Below are 26,500 nucleotides of genomic sequence, written 5' to 3'. Positions count from 1 at the left end.
CCCATTGTTTCTCGCCGGCGCCTGGGATCGAACCCAGGTCCACAGGATCACAAGTCCAGCGTGCTGTCCGCTCGGCCGACCGGCTCCCTATCCCTCCCTGTCATATGAAGACAACCCTGCAATTAAATCAATGAACTACTTGAAGACAATAGTACACAATTGGATCCAGCTTCATCTTGAAGGAAACAACATTCTAACAACTTAAAATAGTTTATTCCTAGTGAAAAACTATTAATAAGTTCATTAAATAGGTTCCTAGGTGGGAATCATACTCTTGGGTCAGCACATCAGAGCTGGAGGAGGCCTGGTCGACGACCGGGCCGGGGGGACGCTAAGCCCCGGAAGCACCTCAAGGTAACCTCAAGGTGGACACAACCTTTAGCCTTCAAAACTAAAGACGAACTCTAAGTTGGTTAAATCAGAATTTTAATCGAGAAACTGAGAGTGAGAGAGAAAGGACAAATTTTAGGAAGAGGGCGAGATTGTAGAGATGACCTGACAAGAGGTCAAGGAAGGTCATAGGAGAAAAGTACTGGCAAGGGAGGGAAATATCCACTTGGGGGAGAGAGACAGGAGATGTTACCAGGGAGAGAAAAGGAAGCAGGAGACGTTGAGAAAGTTAACAAGAGAGGGAAGTAGCAAGAAACAAGAAGAAACAGGATAAAAGAGAGAAAAGAAGCGAGGAAATAGAGAGACATGCCACACAGAGATCACACTAACCTGATACATCAAATGAATCCTCGTCACGGCCCTTGTGGACTTGTTCAGAGAGACATGGGTCTGATAGCATACCGGCATGAGAGACACGGGGTCTGATAGCATACCGGTATGAGAGACACGGGGTCTGATAGTATACCGGTATGAGGGACACGGGGTCTGATAGTATACCGGTATGAGGGACACGGGGTCTGATAGTATACCGGTATGAGGGACACGGGGTCTGATAGCATACCGGTATGAGGGACACGGGGTCTGATAGCATACCGGTATGAGGGACACGGGGTCTGATAGCATACCGGTATGAGGGACACGGGGTCTGATAGCATACCGGTATGAGGGACACGGGGTCTGATAGCATACCGGTATGAGGAGACACGGGGTCTGATAGCATACCGGTATGAGGAGACACGGGGTCTGATAGCATACCGGTATGAGAAGGAGCAAACTATGCCTCCTTGACCCTACCTGACCCTGTTAAGTCAGATTCCCGTTACCCTGCTCGCCCTTCCCTTCTCTCCTGACCTCTCTCCCACCTAACCTAACCTTCCCACACGGGATGGAATCGCCCCATGAACTCACCAAATGCTCACCATGCAAGGTGTACTTGTGAGATGATGGGGTGTCGTGTCTCTGAATCTGCCTGCCGCTGCCTCACGATACACAAAGATGATCTTGAGGTTATCTTGAGATGATTTCGGGGCGTTAGTGTCCCCGCGGCCCGGTCCTCGACCAGGCCTCCACCCGCAGGAAGCAGCAGCCCGTGACAGCTGACTAACACCCAGGTACCTATTTTACTGCTAGGTAACAGGGGCATAGGGTGAAAGAAACTCTGCCCATTGTTTTCTCTTGAGATGATTTCGGGGCTTTAGTGTCCTCGCGGCCCGATCCTCGACCAGGCCTCCACCCGCAGGAAGCAGCAGCCCGTGACAGCTGACTAACACCCAGGTACCTATTTTACTGCTAGGTAACAGGGGCATAGGGTAAAACTCTGCCCATTGTTTCTCGCCGGCGCCTGGGATCGAACCCAGGACCACAGGATCACAAGTCCCGCGTGCTGTCCGCTCGGCCGACCGGCTCCCATGATACACACAATGTTATTAGCTAAAGAGCATGCCATAGCAACAGGCTAAGGGACCTGGTGATGTGTGTGGAGTCTGTAGCAAGGAAGATACAGCATGAAGGAACAGGTCATGACTGATCGATAACAGTGATTGGAAATGCGTGTGTGTGTTGGACGTACAAGTTGGTTAACGCCTCGAACCTGTACCATTAAAGGAGAAGGCCGAGCCTGGCGACTCAACACACAAGATACACAACCTGTCCCCAGACGACACTGTTCACCTCAGCCATCTTCAACACAGTTGGTCTTGCTGCTCTGTTCAAGGCCAACGTTTTCTGTAATTCCCTCTACCTACTGACGGCCTTTCTACCTAGTTACCTACCTGCCCACCTACCTGATTTCCCGGATATCTCTGGTCTGAGCGACATTTCATACGTTCAGACTTTATTGACACTCGATAATCGGTTACTCACCCCTCCGTAGAGGCTCGCGTCTCTCTGACTCACCTCTCTCTGATACTCAGTAGCCTCTTCGGAAGACTCACCTCTTTCTGAGACTATCAATTCCTAGCATGTTGCCATTCTTATCTCTGGTGGTGTCGTCACCCGGGCTCCCTAGTTGTGGGGACACGTAGGGATAATTTGTAGGTCCCTAGTGCCCATCTCCTTGTCTTCCAGCTATAGTTTATCCCCAGATCTCCTGGTCATTGCTTTACCTCACTCCTGTTCTTCTTAGTATCTCACTTCTACCTCTTTCTTGGTCTTTCTCTCCCTTCCCAACATCTTATCCCCCATCACCTACTACCAACCCCCCCCCCCCCTTCCACCTCTCCCTGCCTCCCTCCTAACCTCTCAGTACCTACCTAGTTCTCTCCCTTCTTTCTGAAGGGTCATGGAGGGAAACAACACATTCTCCCTTTTGAATATCATAGAGATGCTTCACAACCTGACCTCCTGACCTCTGCCGGTGGTGGGAGTCGCTGGAGGAAAAGTGAGGGGACTCACGGAGGATAGGTAGGGAGGGAGGGAGGGAGGGATAGAGGGAGGGATAGAGGGAGGGAGGGCCAACAAGAGAATGTGACTGCACGCTGCTCAGCAACCGCCACCTCCAAGGCTTACACATTCCAGAAATTGAAATTGAAATGCACATGCCTGAAGTGTCGAACTATCCCCCAATCTAATTTCATGAATTTACCAACAATTTGATACCTTTCTCGAACAGTCTTCCTGTTCCACAGTAAAGAAACTGAAGCTTACATACGAGGCACGTGACGTTTAGTAACATTTAATGAGAGTATATACGGTGTGAAAAACAAGGAAGCAAAACAAGAAACAAGCAGTATATAGCTTTCTGGTCGTATACACTTGATTGTGTTTGAAGTAGGTTTGCATAATGCAATCACACCTTTCAATATATTTGATTTGTTCCTCGCTACGTGTGTGTACTCACCTAGTTGTACTCACCTAGTTGTGTTTGCGGGGGTTGAGCTCTGGCTCTTTGGTCCCGCCTCTCAACCGTCAATCAACAGGTGTACAGATTCCTGAGCCTATCGGGCTCTGTCATATCTACACTTGAAACTGTGTATGGAGTCAGCCTCCTGTGTGTTTGTGTGTGTGTGTGTGTGTGTGTGTGTGTACTCACCTATATGTACTCACCTATATGTGCTTGCAGGATCGAGCATTGACTCTTGGATCCCGCCTTTCGAGCATCGGTTGTTTACAGCAATGACTCCTGTCCCATTTCCCTATCATACCTGGTTTTAAAATTATGAATAGTATTTGCTTCCACAACCTGTTCCTGAAGTGCATTCCATTTCCCCACTACTCTCACGCTAAAAGAAAACTTCCTTACATCTCTGTGACTCATCTGAGTTTCAAGCTTCCATCCATGTCCTCTCGTTCTGTTACTATTCCGTGTGAACATTTCGTCTATGTCCACTCTGTCAATTCCTCTGAGTATCTTATACGTTCCTATCATGTCCCCCCTCTCCCTTCTTCTTTCTAGTGTCGTAAGGCACAGTTCCCTCAGGCGCTCTTCATACCCCATCCCTCGTAGCTCTGGGACGAGTCTCGTTGCAAACCTCTGAACCTTTTCCAGTTTCATTATATGCTTCTTCAGATGGGGACTCCATGATGAGGCGGCATACTCTAAGACTGGCCTTACGTAGGCAGTGTAAAGCGCCCTAAATGCCTCCTTACTTAGGTTTCTGAATGATGTTCTAACTTTTGCCAGTGTAGAGTACGCTGCTGTCGTTATCCTATTAATATGTGCCTCAGGAGATAGATTAGGTGTTACGTCCACCCCCAGGTCTCTTTCACGCGTCGTTACAGGTAGGCTGTTCCCCTTCATTGTGTACTGTCCCTTTGGTCTCCTATCTCCTAGTCCCATTTCCATAACTTTACATTTGCTCGTGTTGAATTCTAGTAGCCATTTCTCTGACCATCTCTGCAATCTGTTCAGGTCCTCTTGGAGGATCCTGCAATCCTCATCTGTCACAACTCTTCTCATCAACTTTGCATCATCCGCAAACATCGACATGTAGGACTCTACGCCTGTAAACATGTCGTTAACATACACAAGAAATAGAATTGGTCCCAGCACCGATCCTTGTGGTACTCCACTTGTTACTGTTCGCCAGTCCGACTTCTCGCCCCTTACCGTAACTCTTTGGCTCCTTCCTGTTAGGTAGTTCCTTATCCATTCTAGGACCTTTCCCCCCACCCCCGCCTGCCTCTCGAGCTTGAACAGCAGTCTCATGTGCGGTACTGTATCAAAGGCTTTTTGGCAGTCCAGAAATATGCAGTCTGCCCAACCATCTCTGTCCTGTCTTATCCTCGTTATTTTATCATAGAATTCCAGAAGGTTTGTTAGGCACGATTTCCCTGTCCAGAACCCATGTTGATGTTTGTTCACAAACCTAATGTTCTCCAGGTGTGCAACCAGTCGTAGCCTAATTATTCTTTCCAGTATTTTACAGGGGATGCTTGTCAGTGATACAGGTCTGTAGTTAAGTGCCTCCTCCCTATCTCCTTTCTTGAAGATCGGCACGACATTTGCCTTCTTCCAGCAACTGGTGTGTGTGTGTGTGTGTGTGTGTGTGTTTGTGTGTGTGTGTGTGTGTGTGTGTGTGTGTGTGTGTGTGTGTGTGTGTGTGTGTGTGTGTGTGTGTGTGTCAGCTCTCTAGGGCTTTACACCGTGTTATGAACGGGTGAAGGATGGTGTACTGGAGAGTATAGTGAGGTTGGGTCACCTTCATGCTCTTCAGTGTGATGTCATTAATTCAAGTTCAAGTATGTTTATTGAGACAAGACAGAAATACATCTCAAAGGGATAGAGTAGCTTAGGCTATTTCTAACCCCCCCCCCCGGTCTTCATTAGTTCACTGAGTGATTAAAATACTATCTGGCATCATTATAGCGAGGTCATTGGCACCGAATAAATAAAATAAAATGACATAAAATAAAATATATTAAATAAAATAACAAATAAGTACATGCTAAAATATTAAAAGCCTAAATTAGAAAATATTAATATTGGGAAAATACATTTAAAATTAATTAAAGCATTTTAGAAATAAATAATACAACATATAATATGTACAATATTCTAACTAAATCAATAGACTAGGCCAGATTCATAGATTAAAAGGAGGGAGGGAAATATCAAGGGAAAGTGCCAAGCCATTACGACTATATAGCACTTGGAAGGGGTCAGGATAAGGATTTGGGATGGGGACGAGGGAAAAGGAATGGTGCCCAACCACTTGTACAGATCGGGGATTGAACGCCGACCTGCATGAAGCGAGACCGTCACTCAGATTAAAAGGAAATATCTCTTCATCAGAACATCACCTTAGAACAGGAGAGATAACAGATAACATCCTCGATTTCATCGCGTGTTGTGTTTACAAATTCCGACTCAAGAGCCATAATAAACACGACTAAGTTCCTCAGTGTAGAACACACACACTTAAGGTAAGTTAGTAGTAGTAGTCCATACATCCATCAGTCTCAGGAGACTATGGAGTTGCACTCTGGTGTCGGCCTGGTCTGGAGTGGTCTCACCAGGGCGCAAAGATAGGGTTATCTTGAGGTTATCTTGAGATGATTTCGGGGCTTTAGTGTCCCCGCGGCCCGGTCCTCGACCAGGCCTCCACCCCCAGGAAGCCAGCTGACTAACTCCCAGGTACCTATTTACTGCTAGGTAAGGGTAGGTTGATTCGGGGGAGAAGCTGTTACCCATGCAGCAGGTCCCCCCCCCCCTCCACGGCGCTGAAAGTCTCCAATGGAAAGGCATACGACAATACCATTGGCTCCAGCGCCGTCGCAGGAACTGTGAGTTACGGAAATGTTAACAATGCTAAAGTTGATAGCCAGGAGGAGGCGTTGCAATAGAGAGTAGATACACCAAGATAGATACTTCTATCTTGGAAGTATATAAGAGAGTAGATAACTCTCTTATCTACTCTTTTCTAACTTTTCTTATCTAACTTTTCTTCCAGGGAACAAAGAAGAAAACATTGCGAGCTAAACATTGGAACATTATAGATGAAAATCATCGACACAACTCAATGATAAGGAACTCAATCTAATCACTCACGAACCCAAAAAAATAAGTAAACGAGTAATTGATCGCTATAGGGTAATTGATCCTTATCAAAATCGTAACAAATGAGATTGATAAACACCTTTTGGCAGTGTGATCCCATCTCATCCGGCCAAGATCGCATGGCCGGATGAGATCCGGCCATGCGATCCTGTGGCGCGGGTTCGATTCCCGCACGAGGCAGAAACAAATGGGCAAAGTTTCTTTCACCCTAAGTGCCCCTGTTACCTAGCAGTAAATAGGTACCTGGGAGTTAGTCAGCTGTCACGGGCTGCTTCCTGGGGTGTGTGTGTGTGGTGTGGAAAAAAAAAAAAAAAAAAGTAGTTAGTAAACAGTTGATTGACAGTAGAGAGGCGGGCCGAAAGAGCAGAGCTCAACCCCTCGCAAGCACAACTAGGTGAAAACAACTAGGTAAATACACAATTAAGGGTCATCTTATCTTGAGATGATTTCGGGGCTTTTTAGAGTCCCCGCGGCCCGGTCCTCGACCAGGCCTCCACCCCCAGGAAGCAGCCCGTGACAGCTGACTAACACCCAGGTACCTATTTACTGCTAAGTAACAGGGGCATAGGGTGAAAGAAACTCTGCCCATTGTTTCTCGCCGGCGCCTGGGATCGAATCCAGGACCACAGGATCACAAGTCTAGCGTGCTGTCCGCTCGGCCGACCGGCTCCCCAGGGTAAAGGTAAAAATAATACAATTACATCTCCCTACTCTGACTACCTCGACCTAAGACCTCGACCTAAGACCTCGACCTAAGACCTCGACCTAAGACCTCGACCTAAGACCTCGACCTAAAACCTCGACCTAAGACCTCGACCTAAGACCTCGACCTAAGACCTCGACCTAAGACCTCGACCTAAGACCTCGACCTAAGACCTCGACCTAAGACCTCGACCTAAGACCTCGACCTAAAACCTCGACCTAAGACCTCGACCTAAGATCTCGACCTAAGACCTCGACCTAAGACCTCGACCTAAGACCTCGACCTAAGACCTCGACCTAAGACCTCGACCTAAGACCTCGACCTAAGACCTCGACCTAAGACCTCGACCTAAGACCTCGACCTAAGACCTCGACCTAAGACCTCGACCTAAAACCTCGACCTAAGACCTCGACCTAAGACCTCGACCTAAGACCTCGACCTAAGACCTCGACCTAAGACCTCGACCTAAGACCTCGACCTAAGACCTCGACCTAAGACCTCGACCTAAAACCTCGACCTAAGACCTCGACCTAAGACCTCGACCTCGACCTAAGACCTCGACCTAAGACCTCGACCTAAGACCTCGACCTAAGACCTCGACCTAAGACCTCGACCTAAGACCTCGACCTAAGACCTCGACCTAAGACCTCGACCTAAGACCTCGACCTAAGACCTCGACCTAAGACCTCGACCTAAGACCTCAACCTAAGACCTCGACCTAAAACCTCGACCTAAGACCTCGACCTAAAACCTCGACCTAAGACCTCGACCTAAGACCTCGCTACAGGCAATATCTGTCTCTCGATGTTCCTTTGTCTCGGCCCTTAAGTCGTGGTTGTTTACTACCCCTCACAGGAAATGGCTTGAAGTGTATTTTTTTCAGCTCAAAGTTTTGAGATTTTTGTCTTAGAATACACTCCAGCTTTTGACAAGTCAAATATGCAGGAGGTAATATGATCAATTTGTGCCTTGAGTGAGATTTTTGTTCCTCTCGAATTTGTTATATATAAATATTTTTGTTTGTGATTTTATTCATGTAGGGAGCCGGTCGGCCGAGCGGACAGCACGCTGGACTTGTGATCCTGTGGTCCTGGGTTCGATCCCAGGCGCCGGCGAGAAACAATGGGCAGAGTTTCTTTCACTCAGGGAGCCGGTCGGCCGAGCGGACAGCACGCTGGACTTGTGATCCTGTAGTCCTGGGTTCGATCCCAGGCGCCGGCGAGAAACATTGGGCAGAGTTTCTTTCACCCTATGCCCCTGTTACCTAGCAGTAAAATAGGTACCTGGGTGTTTGTCAGCTGTCACGGGCTGCTTCCTGGGGGTGGAGGCCTGGTCGAGGACCGGGCCGCGGGGACACTAAAGCCCCGAAATCATCTCAAGATAACCTCAAGATGTATTTTAATGTTAATTTATTATATATTATTTTGCCTATTGAGTTATTTGGTTGATTATTTTATTAAAAAAATGGGGTTGATTATTTGATTATTTGTCTATTAACACTATATTTGTCTTCTGTTATTGTACTTGTTCATATTTTATAGTTAAAGATGCATTTCTAATGCATTTGTCTTTCTGAAGATGTATTTAATATACGAAAGTACTTAAGGAAATTCCTGTTTCATTTTCCTCCGTGGTCTGACATTGTCACATTCTTAATCACGTGTTTATTTTCGTGATATACACACATTTCTAAATAAATTATATCAAAATCATCTTCAAAAAAAATGATGTGTGGTTATGAGCAGTTAGCCCCACGCTTGTCGAGTCAATGGCCATGTTAACAATTTTTCAAACTATCGTGAACGGTAGTTATTAAACGTGTTAAATAATACATACTTAAACCTAAACTATGCCTAGTTTGATCCTATGGTTAGATTTATAATTAACTACTCTTAGTTAACCATACGTTTGAAAGTACTAAGTTATCGAAATTTTCTTGAAGTTAATGAGATTGAGGCGATGTATCAGAGAGAACATTAGTAGGAACCGTAAGGAGGATTCGAACCCGCTTACTTGGGGTACTCCCAAGTAAGTGCCCTAGACCACTATGCCACAACACGGTCAAAAAACAATGTGACCTGAAATTCCGCTGAAGCCACTAGGAATCCTGAAGGGACTCTCTCTCTTTCTCATATATATATATATATATATATATATATATATATATATATATATATATATATATATATATATATATATATATATATATATATATATATATATATATATATATATATATATATACACACACACACACAGGTGAAGAGCAGTGGGTGACCTTGATGTATACCACTGACGGTCACCATTAGTACACTTCTGAACTATACACATTCTACATCACACCTTATTTACTGCTTCTCTACACGAGTTTTTCACCAAAATTTAACCTACACATTGTCTTCACAAACAATGAGTTCCACGTTGTCTTGGTGCTGAGTATACTTGAAGATGTATACTCATTTTGGTGAGTATACTTGAAGATGTATACTAATTTTGGTGAGTATTCTTGTAGATGAATACTTATTTAGGAAATCCGGTGGATATTCTAAATGGGGGTTTCTGGTAGAATGCTGTTGTAGGATGCTGTGATAAGATGCTGTGCCAGGATGCTGCGGCAGGATGCTGTTGCAGGATGCTGTGGCAGGATACTGTGTCAGGATGCTGTGGCAGGATGCTGCGGCAGGATACTGTGGGAGGATGCTGTAGCAGGATGCTGTGGTAGGATGCTGTGCCAGGATGCTGTGCCAGGATACTGTGCCAGGATGCTGTGCCAGGATGCTGTGGCAGGATACGTGTTTACATCGGGGGTGACAGTCCGGTGATCTAGTCCATCAACAAAGGTTGCAATGCAAGCTGCACATCACGCTAGTCAAACATGTGTGCCTGGCCGATTGTCACGTTGAAAACCTTATAGTCAACCGGACTGTCATCGATGATAGCTATACCACGAAGCTTATCAGGTAAACTAAATCAATGACAACACTTAGCCTATCCTTACCGAGGCCTATTTATACACCCCCACAATATGTATTTCTGCTTGAGAACACGATATGATGACCATTATCAAGTCGATAGTGATAATCGACTTGATAAGAGTCTTAGGACGGACCGAAACGTCGTCGTCTCATCATTTTCTGGTGTGTGGTTTGGTCATTATCGTTTTTATTTACAATGTTAGTCGGGTGCCAAGTGTATCAGTCAAATTCTGACTTTGTATAGTCTTTCACGGAATGGAGGATGGGTTGTGTTGTCCCTAGATTGAATTACTAGTGGCTGCAGTTCAGGGTCTGCCAGTGCAGACCGCTTATCGCATGCCTCTGTATGACTAACCATCCTGTGTGATGGGGATTTTTTAGCATCACCTAGTTAGCTTTTTTGACACATTGTACTCCCCTTCATATAGTCTAGGGCAGCTGCACAGATGCAGATGTACCTAATGTATTAATAAAAAAAATCAAGATCACGTAGCTAGCTTTTTGACACACTGTACTCCCCTTCATATAGTCTAAAGCAGCTGCACAAATGCTGATGTACCTAAATGTGTTAAAAAAAAATCAGAGAATAACTTGCAATTACCCAGACTAGACTGCAAGCTCGACTTGATTCACTCGCTGTTACGACCCCTTCCAAGTGCTATATAGTCGTAATGATTTGGCACTTTCTCCTGATATTTCCTTCCTTCCTTCACTCGCTGCTAAAATCATTGAATGTGGTCTTGTTATCTCTATAACTAAATCCAGAGCTCTCCATTCTCAAGAGAAAACTCATGTCCCTATAACTTTCAAGGTCAACGACCAGAACATTGTTGACACGCAAGACACATACTAGAAGGTGAAGGGACGACGACGTTTCGGTCCGTCCTGGACCATTCTCACGTCGATTGTGGTCCAGAATGGTCCAGGACGGACCGAAACGTCGTCGTCCCTTCACCGTGTAGTGTGTCAACATACTTCAGTCACGTTATTGTGACTCATCGCCTACAACCAGATCATTGAAACGTGTAGGCAGCACAAATACCTTGGAGGTGGTATTAACAGTGACATTGTAAACGGTCTACACCGTAGGTTAAAAGACTCAAACTAATGAAAACTCTTATTGGAATGAATATTGGTATCATTGTTATATATGCTAGATTATTCTAAGTGATGTTTGTTAGATCTATATTTGATTATTATGCCTTGCAGTTGATTAACTGCCTCGCCTCTGTTTTGAACAAACTAGAAGTTGTACAGAATGAAGCCATGAAGGTAATTCTTGGTGCCCCAAGATGCACAAAAATCATCAACGTGAGGAAAGAACTGAAGCTTCCAACCATACTAGAGAGAATCATGCAAGTCAACACTGCCCGAAACGCTTTGCGTAATAGTGGCTTTAGGCATTGTATGTACTAGCCCTATCTATAAATCCATCACTCTTTGTAAAATCTCTTGTATGTATGTACCTTACCTAAATAAACATTTGTTTTGATTTGATTTGATTTGAACACGACCATTTGCCTTAAAGTCACCTACATCTCCAAAATTGCTCAGAGACGAATTATTCTGTGCTGTTAACACCCTATTGACTGGTGCCAACATACCAACTCACTCCTTATGTGATAAATAGCTGAGTAAAGATGCTTACAAAATCATCCAGCTGAACATTTCTATTAAATGTAATCTACCTATCACTGATATTCCTCTTTATCTGTGCCCCACCATTCAAGTATCATATACACCTATCAGCAAGAAAGGTAATGAGAATCTTGCTTTTCTCAAAGCTGTCACACTTGAAGGAATTGCCTCCTCCATCGAAAATCTCAGATCTCACGAGCACTGTGTCTACACTGACGTCCAATCCTCTACTGGACGGACTGCAGCAGCATGTAGGTTTTATAGAAATAATATTTGCACAAAGACTGTCAGTGTCAGGTTAAACAACTGGCTGACCTCCACACAAGCAGAACTAGCAGCATTACAACTAGCTACCAGTACATTTAAAAACACAGGAGGAGGAATAATACTTTATGATTCAAAGTCTGCTCTTCAAGTAATTGAAAACGTCTTTTGCACGATCGACAGCAAGCGCCTCATTCAAGCAATTGTAATTGACCTGATCGCTGCAGAAAGTAAAGGTTTAAAATATGTTTTGAATGGATATCATCTCTCATAAATAATACCCATCATAATGACACAGACATTGCAGCCAAATTAGCCTTTAACAAAGTTGAAGTTGAATTAAACCTAGGTATCCTCATCTCTGTTGTCAAGACAGTATGGTTTCAAAACAGGTCTAATAGGAGAGAAACTATTGACTGCCAAAGGCCTGAAAGCACCCAGTATAAAAAGCCATGATTTGTTCAGATCCAAAACCTATGTTTATGGGCAGCACGAAACGTCCACCAGACTGTGTGACACAGTGGTTGCCAGGATCAGGTTGGGTTACCGTTACCTGTGGCAGGTGGCTACAGGTGACGGATCTCCCTATCCTTAGCACTCCAGGTGCAAACTCTTGTGAGCAGGAACTGCGGCATGATCTCCTACACTACATCACCGAATGCCCAGTCATTAAACCCTTCAGAGCCGTTGACATGAGGTACCCGGAGCTTTGCAATCACTTCACTCTCGTGTGCTTGATTATATCCTCATAATGCATCCAGAGTCTGCCAGTGCAGACTACTGATCACATGGCCCTGTATGACTAACAATCCTGTGTGATGAGGATTTTTAGCATCACGTAGCTAGTTCTTGACACACTGTACTCCCCTTCATATAATCTATGGTAGCTGCTCAAATGCACATGCACCTAAATGTGTTAATAAAAATAAAATACATGTACCTTGTTAACTCCTGGATATGTGATATAGTATGTGGTAGCGAACATAAATCACCTAATTCTTATTTTTGAAATATGGGCTGGTATTTTTGCCTTTGCTGGGGGCCTAACCATAAAAAGTTGTGCATTGTTGGTGTGCCGGCGTCAATGGCCTTGCTCTTGCCGCGGCAAGAAAATACTACAATGAATCTAATCTTTTACTTGGGGGGGTTGCTGTAGGTGCGTGTTTCTGAAGCTGGGTCTTCCTGTAGGTGGTTAGAAATATCGAACTCCCAACCTAAGATACCTTTCTGGTATCTTAGTTCTATATTTCTCTTTGTAAACTCTTTTCTAAACAGAAAGAGGTCTGGATAGGCGCTGTAAATTAACAATACCACATGTGTGTATCGTTTTATGTATCCTGTGGGTGGATGTTGTGTCTGGTTAGTGAAGCTGTATCATTTGTATTCCAGATGTACACAGTTGCTAGCGTTTTGCATTGCAATCTTTGTACATCTGTACTGATTTTGGCGATTATTGCTGTGGGTGACTAGTATTGCATGCGGGGATTGCTTTGCAGCGAGTCTCTTGTTATAAGAAGGAAGTATCGTAGATGTTGAGAGGTATCGTGTAGCACTGCTGGTGGCAGTAGAAATACGATATATCACTTCTACTGTAGCCTTAGCATTAAGAGATCGCTCTCAACAAACCTTTTTTCATATACAAATTTTTGATAGTTCTATTATTGTGTCGTATTTCCTCCTCCATCTTGACATTTTGAGTTTAATTTACCAAAATAACGAATCAACTATATTAATAAGAATACGAACACACCAGTAACTATGATTTTTTAAAACTATATTTGTTGTGGGATATTAGTAATATATGATTTCTTTTACAATGCAGGAAATAGGTAAGTTAGGGGTGTAGAGCGGGAAGTAGCGTGTCCAGGGCGCTGGGATATGGTTATCCTGTCGGGAGGCGGGTTTTATCCTGGCGGACGCCCGCTGTGAGAGTAGCGCCGTCCGCGGGTATATAAGGAGGCGGCGACAGCAACTCGGCTCAGTGCACAGTTTGGCTGGGAGTCACCATGACCAGATTACGAGTCGCGGTTCTATCGCTTGCCCTTCTTGGCATTGGTAAGTAGTGGGGGGGGGGGGTATTGGATATCTCAGTGAGAGAGATATATAGATATATATATATATACAAGGCTGAAATTCAGTGTCAAGATGCCTCTTCCCAGTGAATACTTATCATACCTCTCTCAAGAAAGTGTGTCGTAGAGGCGATAGTGTTTGTCCTATTTTTATCATGTCTCTCTTAAAAAGACTGTTCCAAGTGTGCTCACGTTGTATCAGGAGAAAGTGAACCAGTGTCTCACCTTCACCCAGGCTAAACAATACCGGGAATATATCAGTTTGGCTCCAAGAAGGGAGTTTGGCTCCCTACCTTTAGAGAGTTGAAGTCACCATATGTTAGGCAGCCAACGGCTTTCACAACCCCGACAATCGTCTATCAGCCCATAATCGAGCTAATATCAAAGTTCCTTATTGCATTTGCCCGAAGACAGATTGCGTTAAATATAATTTCATGTAAACCAAACAAAAAATGCATTTCTTAGAATTTTTTCTTGACTAGAAGGAGATTGCGAAACGTGCTAGTGTTACAAACTTACCTAATTCAGACTAGGATTTTAGTCGTCATTGTCTTTATTTAGTGCTAATGGAGAATTATTTGACGATCGTGAATGTCTAACAAACATTAGATCAAAATCAGTATTTTAAGTTACAGTAAATCGCTAGAATCAGACGAGACAGATGGTCTTTAATTCCCTAATATCGCACGATAATATGGTGCTACAAACGCCATTATCGCGTGACATAAATTCTAGAGATAAATATATATATATATATATATATATATATATATATATATATATATATATATATATATATATATATATATATATATATATATATATATATATATATATATATATATATATTAACTTCGCGTGAAATAAATTATAGATAGGTATATTAATTCGTGTGAGATCATTTATAGAGATAAATAGATATTAATTCGCGTGAGATAAATAAATCCACTAGCCATTAAAATGAAGTCAAAATATTTTCCATAAATCGGCAAAATGAAGTGAAGTTAATTTTTTTTTTACAAAATCCTCATACCTGCGGCACCTTTGACTTATTCACATACTGGACTTGATGGAGTCACGATAACTAAAGAACGATAGTCAAAAAATCGAAACTAAATTATAATTTACACAATGAAATGCCAGTAACGTGATGTATTTAGGAGACAATGTTTGGAGCAGGAGGATTGGGTTCGAACCTGCGTCTGCGGTAGACCCAGGATGTTGCTGGTTCCATCACGCCGTGATGAGTCAAAAAAATGTTCCACTGATTTTATACTTATTTATAAAACACAGTCAAATGTATTTTTTGGGGCCTTGTGGACAAATGCCTTCGATATATGCTGAGTTTGGGACCGCTAAAGCTCTACGCTTTAATAGTTGGTTGCTTCTTGCTTTACTTTTACCTTCACCAGCCACACCCCTTACACCCCACTCTGTCCCTCTTACACCCACTCTATTCATCTTACACCCACTCTATTCCTCTTACACCCACTCTATTCCTCTTACACCCACTCTATTCCTCTTACACCCACTCTATTCCTCTTACACCCCACTCTATCCCTCTTACACCCACTCTATTCCTCTTACACCCACTCTATTCCTCTTACACCCACTCTATTCCTCTTACACCCACTCTATTCCTCTTGCACCCACTCTATCCCTCTTACACCCACTCTATTCCTCTTACACCCACTCTATTCCTCTTACACCCACTCTATCCCTCTTACACCCACTCTATTCCTCTTACACCCACTCTATCCTGCTTCCTTGCATCTTCTGAACCCTCTTTTTTTCTCCTTATCATCTGTCAACAGTTATTATCCATCCCTCTCCCAAAACCCTCCCACACCCTCTTCTCTCTCTCTCTCTGTCTCTGTCTGTCTGTCTGTCTGTCTGTCTGTCTGTCTGTCTGTCTGTCTGTCTGTCTGTCTGTCTGTCTGTCTGTCTGTCTGTCTGTCTGTCTCTGTCTCTGTCTCTGTGTCTCTCTCTCTCTCTCTCTCTCTCTCCCCCTCTCTCTCCCCCATCACCACTCCCTCTTCCCGACCCACTTTCCTGCAGCCCCCCTGGCCGCATCCTATAAACCCACACCCACCCCACCACAAAAGCCCACTTACCCCCCCCTCCCCCCAACACCCCCCTTCCTCCATCTCCCAACCACCCCTTTCTCTCTCCCTCTCTGGCTTTAATCCACCCAACCCCCGGTTTCCCATTTTTCCGAACTGATTATTTCACATAAATACGTTTTAAGGTCACACACAGAGATCACACTAACGTGATGCATCAAATTAACAAATCCACAAGGGATTTTACCCTGTCGTAGCTCAGTCGATTAAGGCAGCGTCTGGGATGCTCCCGGACGCAGGTTCGAATCCTCGTCACGGCCCTTGTGGATTTGTTCACTTTTTAAGGTAATTATTGACAAGCAGGTGATGGAGCCTCGCGCCTCCAGGAACATACCTTAAACCATCAGTGATTTTTAGTTAGATTTTTAGATTCTAAGTTAGATTTCCCCCCCCCCCCTGCTGTAAGCAGCTATAACTGAAGAAAGTCTACGGTTAGACTTTGCCTTATGCCACAATCGTAATGGTCCAGGGGCCAGATTCACGAAAGCACTTACGAACGTGTACATCTTTCCTCAATCTTTGACGGCTTTGGTTACATTTATTAAACAGTTTACAAGCATGAAAACTTGCCAATCAACTGTTGTTATTGTTATAAACAGCCTCCTGGTGCTTCGGAGCTCATTAACTGTTTAATAATTGGAAACAAAGCCGCCAAAGATTGAGAAAAGATGTACAGGTTCGTAAGTGCTTGCGTAAGTGCTTTCGTGAATCTGGCCCCAGGACGGATCCAAACGTCGTCGTCTCTTCAGTTTCTAGTGTGTGGTTTGGTCAACACTTTGCCTTAAATTTTGTGATAAGTCTTGTCAAAGGCTTCACGGCTCTTGAAGATCAGAAATTGATTCTCATATTTAATATAGAGCACAAACACTAAATTTAAAGTGTTTACTAGTTGTGTTTTTGCGGGGGTTGAGCTTTGCTCTTTCGGCCCGCCTCTCAACTGTCAATCAACTGTTTACTAACTACTTTTTTTTTTTTTTTTCCACACCACACTAAACTAAATTTAAAGTGTGCTTAAGTACTGGGTAGAATACCGCCGCTTCACACGAGGAGCCTAGAACTTTAGGCTCTAAGATCTATGTATATTCGCTCGCTAGAGAAGATTCCCCGTTCCTGCTAACTTCCAGTCAGCAGTTAAGCAGACGGCAACTTTCTAGAGAACTCTGATTTTGTTACCCGATTTTCTGATTTATATCGTCTGCGTTAGCTAACTTTAAGTGCTGTTAAATGTGAAACATGGTATTCTTTCTTCAGCCAATAGATCATATGCAGTTTCCTATATTTTTTTAGGTTAACAATATCTTAATTTTTATTTAAGAGTATAAAATCAATTTATGTTTTAATATATATGGGTACCACCTTTGGTGCATTTGTGGGGACCCATAGCCTCGAAGTAGGGAATAAAGAGTATTGAGTGTTTGTATGTATGTATGTATGTATGTATGTATGTATGTATGTATGTATGTATGTATGTATGTATGTATGTATGTATGTATGTAGTGCTTGCAGGGCTTCAGCTTCGGCTCTTTGGTCCCGCCTCTCAACTGACAATCAACTGATGTACAGTTTCCTGAGATGTATGTATGAATATGTGTGTGTGTGTGTGTGTGTGTGTGTGTGTGTGTGTGTGTGTGTGTGTGTGTGTGTGTGTGTGTGTGTGTGTGTGTGTGTGTGTGTGTGTGTGTGTGTGTGTGTGTGTGTGTGTGTGTGTGTGTGTGTGTGTGAGGTGTCTGTAAATAGGTGTTTTTTTCTGAATGTGACTGTATTTATGGCTGCAAATGCGATCGTATGGGCTGTCAGTCAACAAGTTTACCTATGTTTGTGACTACATTTGTGAGCTTTGATGTGCATGTCTGTGGTGTTGATTTTAGTCTGCTGATTGTGCAGTCTTCTGTGTTTATGTGAGCAGTATTCCCCCCATCAGTCTGTTGTGCTTGTGTCTGCTTTACAGTCTGTGTTTCTTTGGGTATTATGCTGTGTATGTCTGCTGACATTTGTAAGTGGTTAATCCTGCCGTTTGCTATGCTTCCTCTGGCCTGCTATGCTGATGTTGTCTTTTGTACTGTATGCTATAGTCTGCTATGCTGTCATGCTGTGTTGTCTGGTTGTATGAGCTGCTGTGTTTGTGCAGTGTGACATGCTGTAGTTGCGTGGTTTGCTGTGATGTCAGTGTAGTCAAGTGCTCGTGTGATTGGTTGCATTTGTTTTGTAGTCTACTGTATTTGATCTGTTTATGCTTGGAATGCTGCGCTTGTGTGAGCAACGTTGTTTATGTGATCATCTACTTTCTTTTGTTTGTTTGACCTGATGTTTGCTTGATTTTCTCAATATATATAGTCGGTTAAAACTGTGTATTTTCATATGCTTGAGAGGTTTACAATACTTGTGTGTGTGGTTGTTTTGTGTTTGCATGGAGTGGTGCTGTGTTTGTGTGGTCCGGGTTGCTTGTGGGCGTGTGTGGGTGCATTCACGTTATGTTTGTGTGTGTGTGTACATGCATTTTATGATTGTGTATGTGCATGCATGCTGCACGTTTCTGTGTGCATGTATGCTATCTTCGTGTGTGTGTGTGCATGCATGATATATTTGTGCATATATGGTGTGCATATATAAGGTATTGGGCCTCTCCCCACACTAACTACTCCCTTTAACTTGTAACTTTTCTCCTGCTATACTATTAACTCCACACACTATTTTCAGGACCAAACTAGATTTGCTAGTTAGTTAGAAAGGTATTCTAGTGTCCTTAGTAACTCTCCAGAGGATGATAGGCCTGAAACCACCCAAGACATAACCAGTAGTTGAAGTGACAATGTGTTCTTTAACCCCTACAGTTGCCGGAGATGTGGTAAAGCGACAGGCTGTCAGCGAGAACACGGAGGAAGAAGCAGAAGCTTTCGCTAAGGCATTATGTTTGGACAAGGGCCCCGGCGAATGGTTCAGGCTCGCAGTCAGAGATTGTCGAGATGTGATCCAGTGCACAGAAGCCGTAAGTAATCTTTCCGTCAAGTCCCACTTGTACCCCTTCTCAAGTCCCTGCCTCTCCCTCTCTCTCTCTCTCTCCACTCCCAGCTTCACAGGAGCAAGAAGATCCACGTACAATGATACACGCCCACACCCCACGCCCACGTGAAGTTTCATCAATTCACCCACGCCCACGTGAAGTTTCATCAATTCACCCACGCCCACGTGATGTTTCATCAATTCACCCACGCCCACGTGGAGTTTTATCAATTCACCCACGCCCACGTGGAGTTTCATCAATTCACCCACGCCCACGTGGAGTTTCATCAATTCACCCACGCCCACGTGGAGTTTCATCAATTCACCCACGCCCACGTGGAGTTTCATCAATTCACCCACGCCCACAACCACATTCCGTACGGGTCTTGCCACAGCTACATAATAGGACCATTTTTTTTATTATTATTAAAGGTTACTGGTACATATCTGTTGCGTTCACTTGCCTGATTCTTGTCAGTCAACTGTCTCCTTATCAAGATCTTCTTTTCCTTATCTTGTTCTATTTTATTCTCCCCCTTTCTTCTTTCATATTCTCTCTTATTCTTACTTTCCTCTCTATTTATTTTCCTTATCTTTCTTTTCTCAGTCGCCTCTCCCCCATTTTGTTCCATCTCTTTCTTCTCTCTAGCTCTTTTTCTCTCCCTCTTAGTGACGAAACACGTGGATCCTCACATGGTTATCGTAGCTGGAAACGATAACTGAGGTTATCGTATATCGTATATATCGTATATACGTATATCGTATATCGTATATAAGTCTAACCGATAACGAGGTTATCGGTTAGACGTATATCTTGTAACAGCCGACTGGTCTTTGGGACTTGGTCTCTGGACTTGATCTTTGGACTTGGTCTGTAGACTTGATCTTTGGACTTGGTCTTTGTCATTGACGGTTGCCAACCGATGCTAACAGCAGTATATAGTTATCTGCCTCGGTGGCAATTACTGTGACTGCTGCTTTGCGTGGTCGTCAAGCAGACCACCGCAAGCAATCACCAGTCATGATGATAGTGGTGGTGGTGGGTGGTGACTGGTGATGTCATCCTTAAGTCATTTCCCGCGGTGGGGGGGGGGGGGGAGGTGGTGATTCTTGAGCAATCTGGTGAGGGAGAGGCATGACAAAGACGGTGGAAGGGAAGAAGGAGGATGAGAGATAAAGAGATGATAAAGATGAAGGGAAGATCTCACGAGGAAGGTGGATAAGGATAATGAACGTGAAGAGAGAGATAACGAAGATATGTGGATATCGTGAAGCAAAATGAAGATAGTTAGATTTTAATGGTGAAAGTTGTTTGATATAAAGAACTTCACAATTTTATATAAATTGTTAAGTTAGATGTTATATAGTAAAGGAAGGGAAGGAACAGTGCAGAGAGAGAGAGGTGAGCCGCAACTCGCAAGATCAGAGAGACTTATGTAAGACTGTAACTTGAAACCTCGCGTGAGTTAAGAACAAAGGTGGAGACTTATTTTAAAAGTCGTGCTTAAGCCAAAAGAAAAAGTGGAAGTCTATATGAAGCCTAACCCGAGCCAAAGCCTTATAAATGCAACACAACTATAGCAATCGTGCAGGGCATCGTTCTAAACTAGTATCAACGGCATTTTTATACTGCTGGTTCAAACAGATGGCAGAATTTGGCTTTGAAATTGAAATTGTAATAAGTTTATTGAGGTAAAATACACACAAAGGGATGAGGTAGCTCAAGCTATTCTCACCCCGTTCAGTACATCGTGTTAATACATACATAGACACACATCACAAACAATAAACATATTACCGAACATTCTGAGAGAATTTGGCTTTGCATGCTTTAGATATAGCACGATTTACAACAGGAGCAACGAGACACAGGAGCCAAGTATGTGTCCAGCGCCCCCACGGAGAATCAGCAACAGAAGGGAGCCGCAAACCCACAACAATGGAATTGTCAAGCATGACCACCGCGCACGCCAGGTGGAAAAGGTCTCTGACGGCTCATGCCTTCTGGAAACTTTCCCTCGCGTGGGGCTCCCAAGGTCTGCCGGCTTCTGATGGCCGGCAACAGCGGTTAGAACAGGGGAGAGAGAGAGAGAGAGAGGTGGGGAGGCCAGGTCCAGTTGTGTGTGGCGGAGCAAGGGGGATGGGGGTGGTTGCTGGGGGTGCGACCAGAGACCGGTCTTTGAGGTAACGGGAGTGGGTGGGTGAGAGAGAGAGAGGGTGGTGGGTGATGCAGGGGTTAAGGGGGGAGAGATTAGTTTAAAGGACACCCTCATACTGTCAGATGAGGGTGGACAGAGCAGGCAGGTTAGTATGATTGGCTCCTAAGTAGTCAAGGAGAAGTTTTAACTCGTCAAAATCATAACCTCGAACTTAGCCTTCTAGTTCTCTCACTAGACGATACACTCAAATCAAAATCACTTATACGCTCTAATGAATAAAAACTCTTAAATACATGTCGTTAGTTGAAGTAACATTTATACTTGTGCTGCGATTATATCCTTTGGCACTGGATGCCAGTTATCCGAGAAGTCCTGCAGGTAAATTTAGTGATTGGATAGTCTTGTTGTTTTAGGATGTTTCTGCAAACTGTGGAAAGATCTGTTGTTTCCTAAGGCCTACAAGTCAACGTTGGCGCAGTGGTAACACACTAGCTCCGCGCTTCGCAAGCTATTTGGCCCAGGTTCCTATCCTGGTCGATGAGGACTGATTAGATGTCAATCCCTGTACCCCCTCTGTTCACCCAGCAGTGATTGGGTACCTGGTTATTAAACGATTAGCGGGTTGCATTCCAGGGAAAACTATAGTGAGTACAGCTTACCATGAGCTGTGGTAAGGCAGTCGTCTGTTCCTGTACCCACCCGTGTACAAAAAAATGTATTTAATTTTAGATTTAAAGTATTTATGGAAGATCTCGCAAGTTCTGGAAACACACATGTGACGGACACGCCACTGACTCCTGGCGGCTCCGTGTCCTGTCGTCACGGCCACGACTTAGACGTCGGACGAAGACACTGAAATAACACTATTGAGAGTGGCGAAACTCCGACACCCGCTTAACTACTTTCTCCAGCTAACCTGCAGATGGTGCCGGATTCCTGCTGGTCTGCTTACCTGCTCCTCGCAACCCTGTCCAATGGTCTGCTTGCCAGCCTGCTCAGTAGCCTGTATGACCAGTCCGGCAGCTCATGGCTGGCGCAATCCTCTATTCTCGCTTCACATTGGCTTTGATAAGATTATTTAAACAGCCTCGACAGTTCGAAAGGTCCAGGTTCAGATTAAATGCTCTTGTATATTCCTTGCTTGTGGGTCTCAGGTCCAGTTTATTATCTTACAGAAGTTTGGGATTCAATATGTTTAGTGTTCTTTCATAAAGTTACTTAAAGATTTTCTATCTTTTTCACTGATGTTTTGGCGTTCAAAAAGCAAGTTCAGTGGAATTATATTAACAAGGTTGTGCTAAAATTGCGTTAATAAGTTTGATTATTGTTAAACTCGTGTTAATTGTGAAAGTTTCTGGTATATAATGAGAGCTGTGTACGTTCCTCACATTTTATAATGAGGCGAGGTCCCTAATCTCTACTGATGGTTCATTATTACTATCTATAGTTCTCATTTAAATAATACGTATTTAAGATTAATTGCAACTCTTGCACACTTAACTCACAACACTTATACATTAGACTACCAACTCTCCAGCTAAACTCACACCTCTTCAATAACGATAATAAAAGCGCTTGAATTCAACTCTTAGCTCTTAAACTAAACTCTTAGCTCTTTAATTCAACTCGCAGCTTCTCAACTAAATTCACAGCTCTTGAACTAAACTCACAGCTCCTGAACTAAGTTCACAGCTCTTGAACTAAGCTCACAGCCCTTGAACTAAACTCTTAGCTCCTGAACTAAGTTCACAGCCTCTGAACTAAACTCTTAGCTCCTGAACTAAGTTCACAGCCCCTGAACTAAACTCTTAGCTCCTGAACTAAGCTCACAGCTCTTGAACTAAACTCTTAGCTTCTGAACTAAGCTCTTAGCTCTTGAACTAAACAACAGATCCTAAGAGATGCTGGCTAAACTGCCATTTTTAATATACATCATTAATAAACCAACATCTGGCCTATTATGCGAGCTACACATCTGTTGACCATTCTTGGAGATGTGAGGCTTGAGAGACTGGGAATACGAGGTATGCACTCTTAAGCAACTTCCTGCAAGGAGGTACAGTTATTGAACAGAGGTGCGCGTCACCTCAGCCCCCAAGGTTACTTGGAGGTCGCTTGACACCCTCTCCCTTTCACTCTCCTGGCCAAGTCCTTGGTTCGAGGCTCCATCCTAGCTTCTACACCTCCTCCCAGCCGTCTTCCCTTCCTTCTCTCTCTCTTTCTCTCTCTCTCTCTCTCTCTCTCTCTCTCTCTCTCTCTCTCTCTCTCTCTCTCTCTCTCTCTCTCTCTCTCTCTCTCTCTCTCTCTCTCTCTCTCTCTCTTTTCATCTGACTGGCGTCCTCTAGGGCAAGACATATACTGTTTTTCGAGTATATTCATCACTTGCCAATGACCGATTTGTTACATTATTTTGTAGGTTAGATAATTCTTTGACTTTTGGGAAAGATGAGTATTAGAAAATCAACAAATATTACAGCCACACATGATGAAAAGATTGACACCATTACGGGTTACACAATAAATAAGATCAATTTAATGCATTACTCTGTTGAAATTGTTGAAAGTCTTGATGGATAGGAGGAAATAAAATAACGGGAGTGAGAAATGTCTTGAAGGTCTAAATGCTTGCATTGTCAAATTACAGAACTATGGAAGATAATATTTCTCACTACAAAAGTGACATTTATGGCTGTTTCCAAGTGGCCTTCCTGAACAGTTTTTTTTTGGTTCGTATGTTCACTGTTCACGCTGGAAAAGAACTGATCGATCACTGTAATATCTCACGCTCGTTACACTCGATGTCCTGAAAGTGTTACGTGAGGTTGTTTAGTATCATACAGGTTGTTTGGCGACTGGTTGTTTGAGAAGTGTTGATTGGTGGTAGGTTGTGGTTGTCGCGTGGGTCAGCCCGTTCTCGCAAATTTAATAAGTCAATATTGACTTATTAAATATGTGCATAGGTGACATACTTAACATAATAGATACCCTTAAAAAGATTCATAGAAAACACCGACCTTACCTAACCTTGTTAGTATCTTAAGATAAGCATCTTATTGCTTCGTAATTACAATTATTACCTAACCTATAACAGGTATAGGTTAAGTAATAATTGTAATTACGAAGCAATAAGATGCTTATCTTAAGATACTAACAAGGTTAGGTAAGGTCGGTGTTTTCTATGAATCTTTTTAAGGGTATCTATTATGTTTAGTATATCACCTATGCACGTAGTTAATAAGTCAATATTGACTTTACGAATTTGCGAGAACGGGTTGGAGCGGAGTTGGTGGTGGTGGAAACTGTAGTCGGTGATGATGGACTTGAAGTAAGTAGGTGACGGTGCAGGTGGAGGACTTGAAGGCAATGTTTGCATGTGGTTTTGATCATGTTTGAGGTTGTGGAGATAGTAATGACGACAATGATGGTAGTCTCTTAAATAGACCCAGGCGACCTCACACTAGATACATCGTTCCACTTACTCCCAACCTGTCCAAGCACTTGGGCTGGACGGTAGAGCGATGGTCTCGCTTCATGCAGGTCAGCGTTCAATCCCCGACCGTCCAAGTGGTTGGGCACCATTCCTTCCCCCCGTCCCATCCCAAATCCTTATCCTGACCCCTTCCCAGTGCTATATAGTCGTAATTGCTTGGCGCTTTCCCCCTGATAATTCTTTCTTTCTTACGCCCAACCCCCTTCTTTCCCCTTCTTTACCCTCTCCTTCTTCCCCTCCCTATCCCCCTTCACCCTCTCTTCCCCATTTGTCTCCAGCTGCTCATGTCGCAACACCTTGAGAAAGTTCCTTACCGCTGTTATTCTCCGCAGACACACCTCTGACTCCATTATTTTCACAAGTGAAACTTGATTTTTCCCAGCAAGATAATAATGGTAGTTTCTCACGCGCATACCAGCGATGATGGACCAGATGTTGGGTTATTATCTGAGTGTTGGGGACGGTGTTAGTCTCTCCCTTTGTCCTGGTCACACACCTTGTGTCCCCTCGTCCGGTATCTTATATACTGTGATCATGTCGCCTCTCATTCTTCTCTTTCAATGTTAGTTCATTTGACGTCTTCTCATATCTCATTTCTCTCATTTCTGATACCGGTCATGTGGCAGCAACTTAGATATTCTTAATTTTATGCTTGTGTCGTACCAGGTATTGGTTCTATGCTATAGCTGCATAATTGAATACTGCTCTAATATACGGCTTTTATAATATTTCGAAGAATTCCTGGGTCAGGTTCTTGAAAGTCATTCATATGTTTGTACTAGTCTTGCATATGATGCTGATGTTATTCTGTTAATGTGTGCCTCATTTTGCTTGGATTATACTCCAGTAGACATTCATCATCCCAATCCTGTACCCTGTCAAGGTCCTCCTGTAGCATTATGAAGTCAGCTTTGGTCGACACTCTTCTCGTGTCTGCCGCCACACGCAGACATTAACATGCACGAGCCTCCCTTCTCTGCAAGGTTATTTACGTAAACTAGGAACAGTCGTAGTTTAAATATGTATTTGTAAGGAACTCCACAATCAAGTCCTGTATCTTCTGAGTTAGTTTAGCCAGTTTATTCAACTTGCGTAACAGTCACTTGTGGAGTATACAAATTTATTTTGGTATTTAGGAAACTGCAATCCATCCATTCCCTTTCTGAATCTTGGCACCATAAGAACATAAGAACATAAGAACATAAGAACAAAGGCAACTGCAGAAGGCCTATTGGCCCATACGAGGCAGCTCCTATTTATAACCACCCAATCCCACTCATATACATGTCCAACCCGCGCTTGAAACAATCGAGGGACCCCACCTCCACAATAAGAACATATTATGTCACAATATGCCAACCTTGGCACAGATCTCAACCAGGTTCGTAGGACATTCCTTTTCCTTTCTAAAACAATGCTGTCTCTCAGACACACACACGTAGTCTTCTCTAGATGTTCTGCTTTCCTTATTCTAATTATTTCCCCAAGGTCTTTTGCAACGTATATAAGTCAGTGACACAGATATGTTAAATTTTCATACCTGCTTTCTTTCCTGATTAAGCAGTTTTTTCAGGTCTCTGAAAGGTTCCTATTCGCTAGCAGCATATACCCGCCAAACACACACCGAAACTACGACGTTGGTACAACGTTCGAACAAGTTTTAACACCTCCTAACCAGTTATAACAAC

General features: G+C 43.5%; 1 protein-coding gene and 1 long non-coding RNA gene across 3 annotated transcripts in view; one reads left to right on the top strand and one right to left on the bottom strand.

Moving 5' to 3' along the window:
- Positions 1-26,500, bottom strand: part of LOC138354890 (uncharacterized) — a 273,297-nt gene that overhangs the window by 74,301 nt on the left and 172,496 nt on the right. The window lies entirely within an intron of this gene.
- The window catches only part of serp (chitin deacetylase-like protein serp), a 22,196-nt gene continuing 9,581 nt past the window's right edge, over positions 13,886-26,500 (top strand). For both annotated transcript variants that reach the window (XM_045734594.2, XM_045734595.2), the window contains exons 1-2: positions 13,886-14,023; positions 18,995-19,149. In XM_045734594.2, the coding sequence (XP_045590550.2) occupies positions 13,975-14,023; positions 18,995-19,149 (204 nt within the window). In that variant the 5' untranslated portion in view covers positions 13,886-13,974. The remainder of the gene's footprint in view (positions 14,024-18,994; positions 19,150-26,500) is intronic.

Source organism: Procambarus clarkii, chromosome 65 (genome assembly GCF_040958095.1).
Source record: "Procambarus clarkii isolate CNS0578487 chromosome 65, FALCON_Pclarkii_2.0, whole genome shotgun sequence".
Classification (NCBI taxonomy): domain Eukaryota; kingdom Metazoa; phylum Arthropoda; class Malacostraca; order Decapoda; family Cambaridae; genus Procambarus; species Procambarus clarkii.
This window is presented reverse-complemented; position numbering and strand designations above follow the sequence as displayed.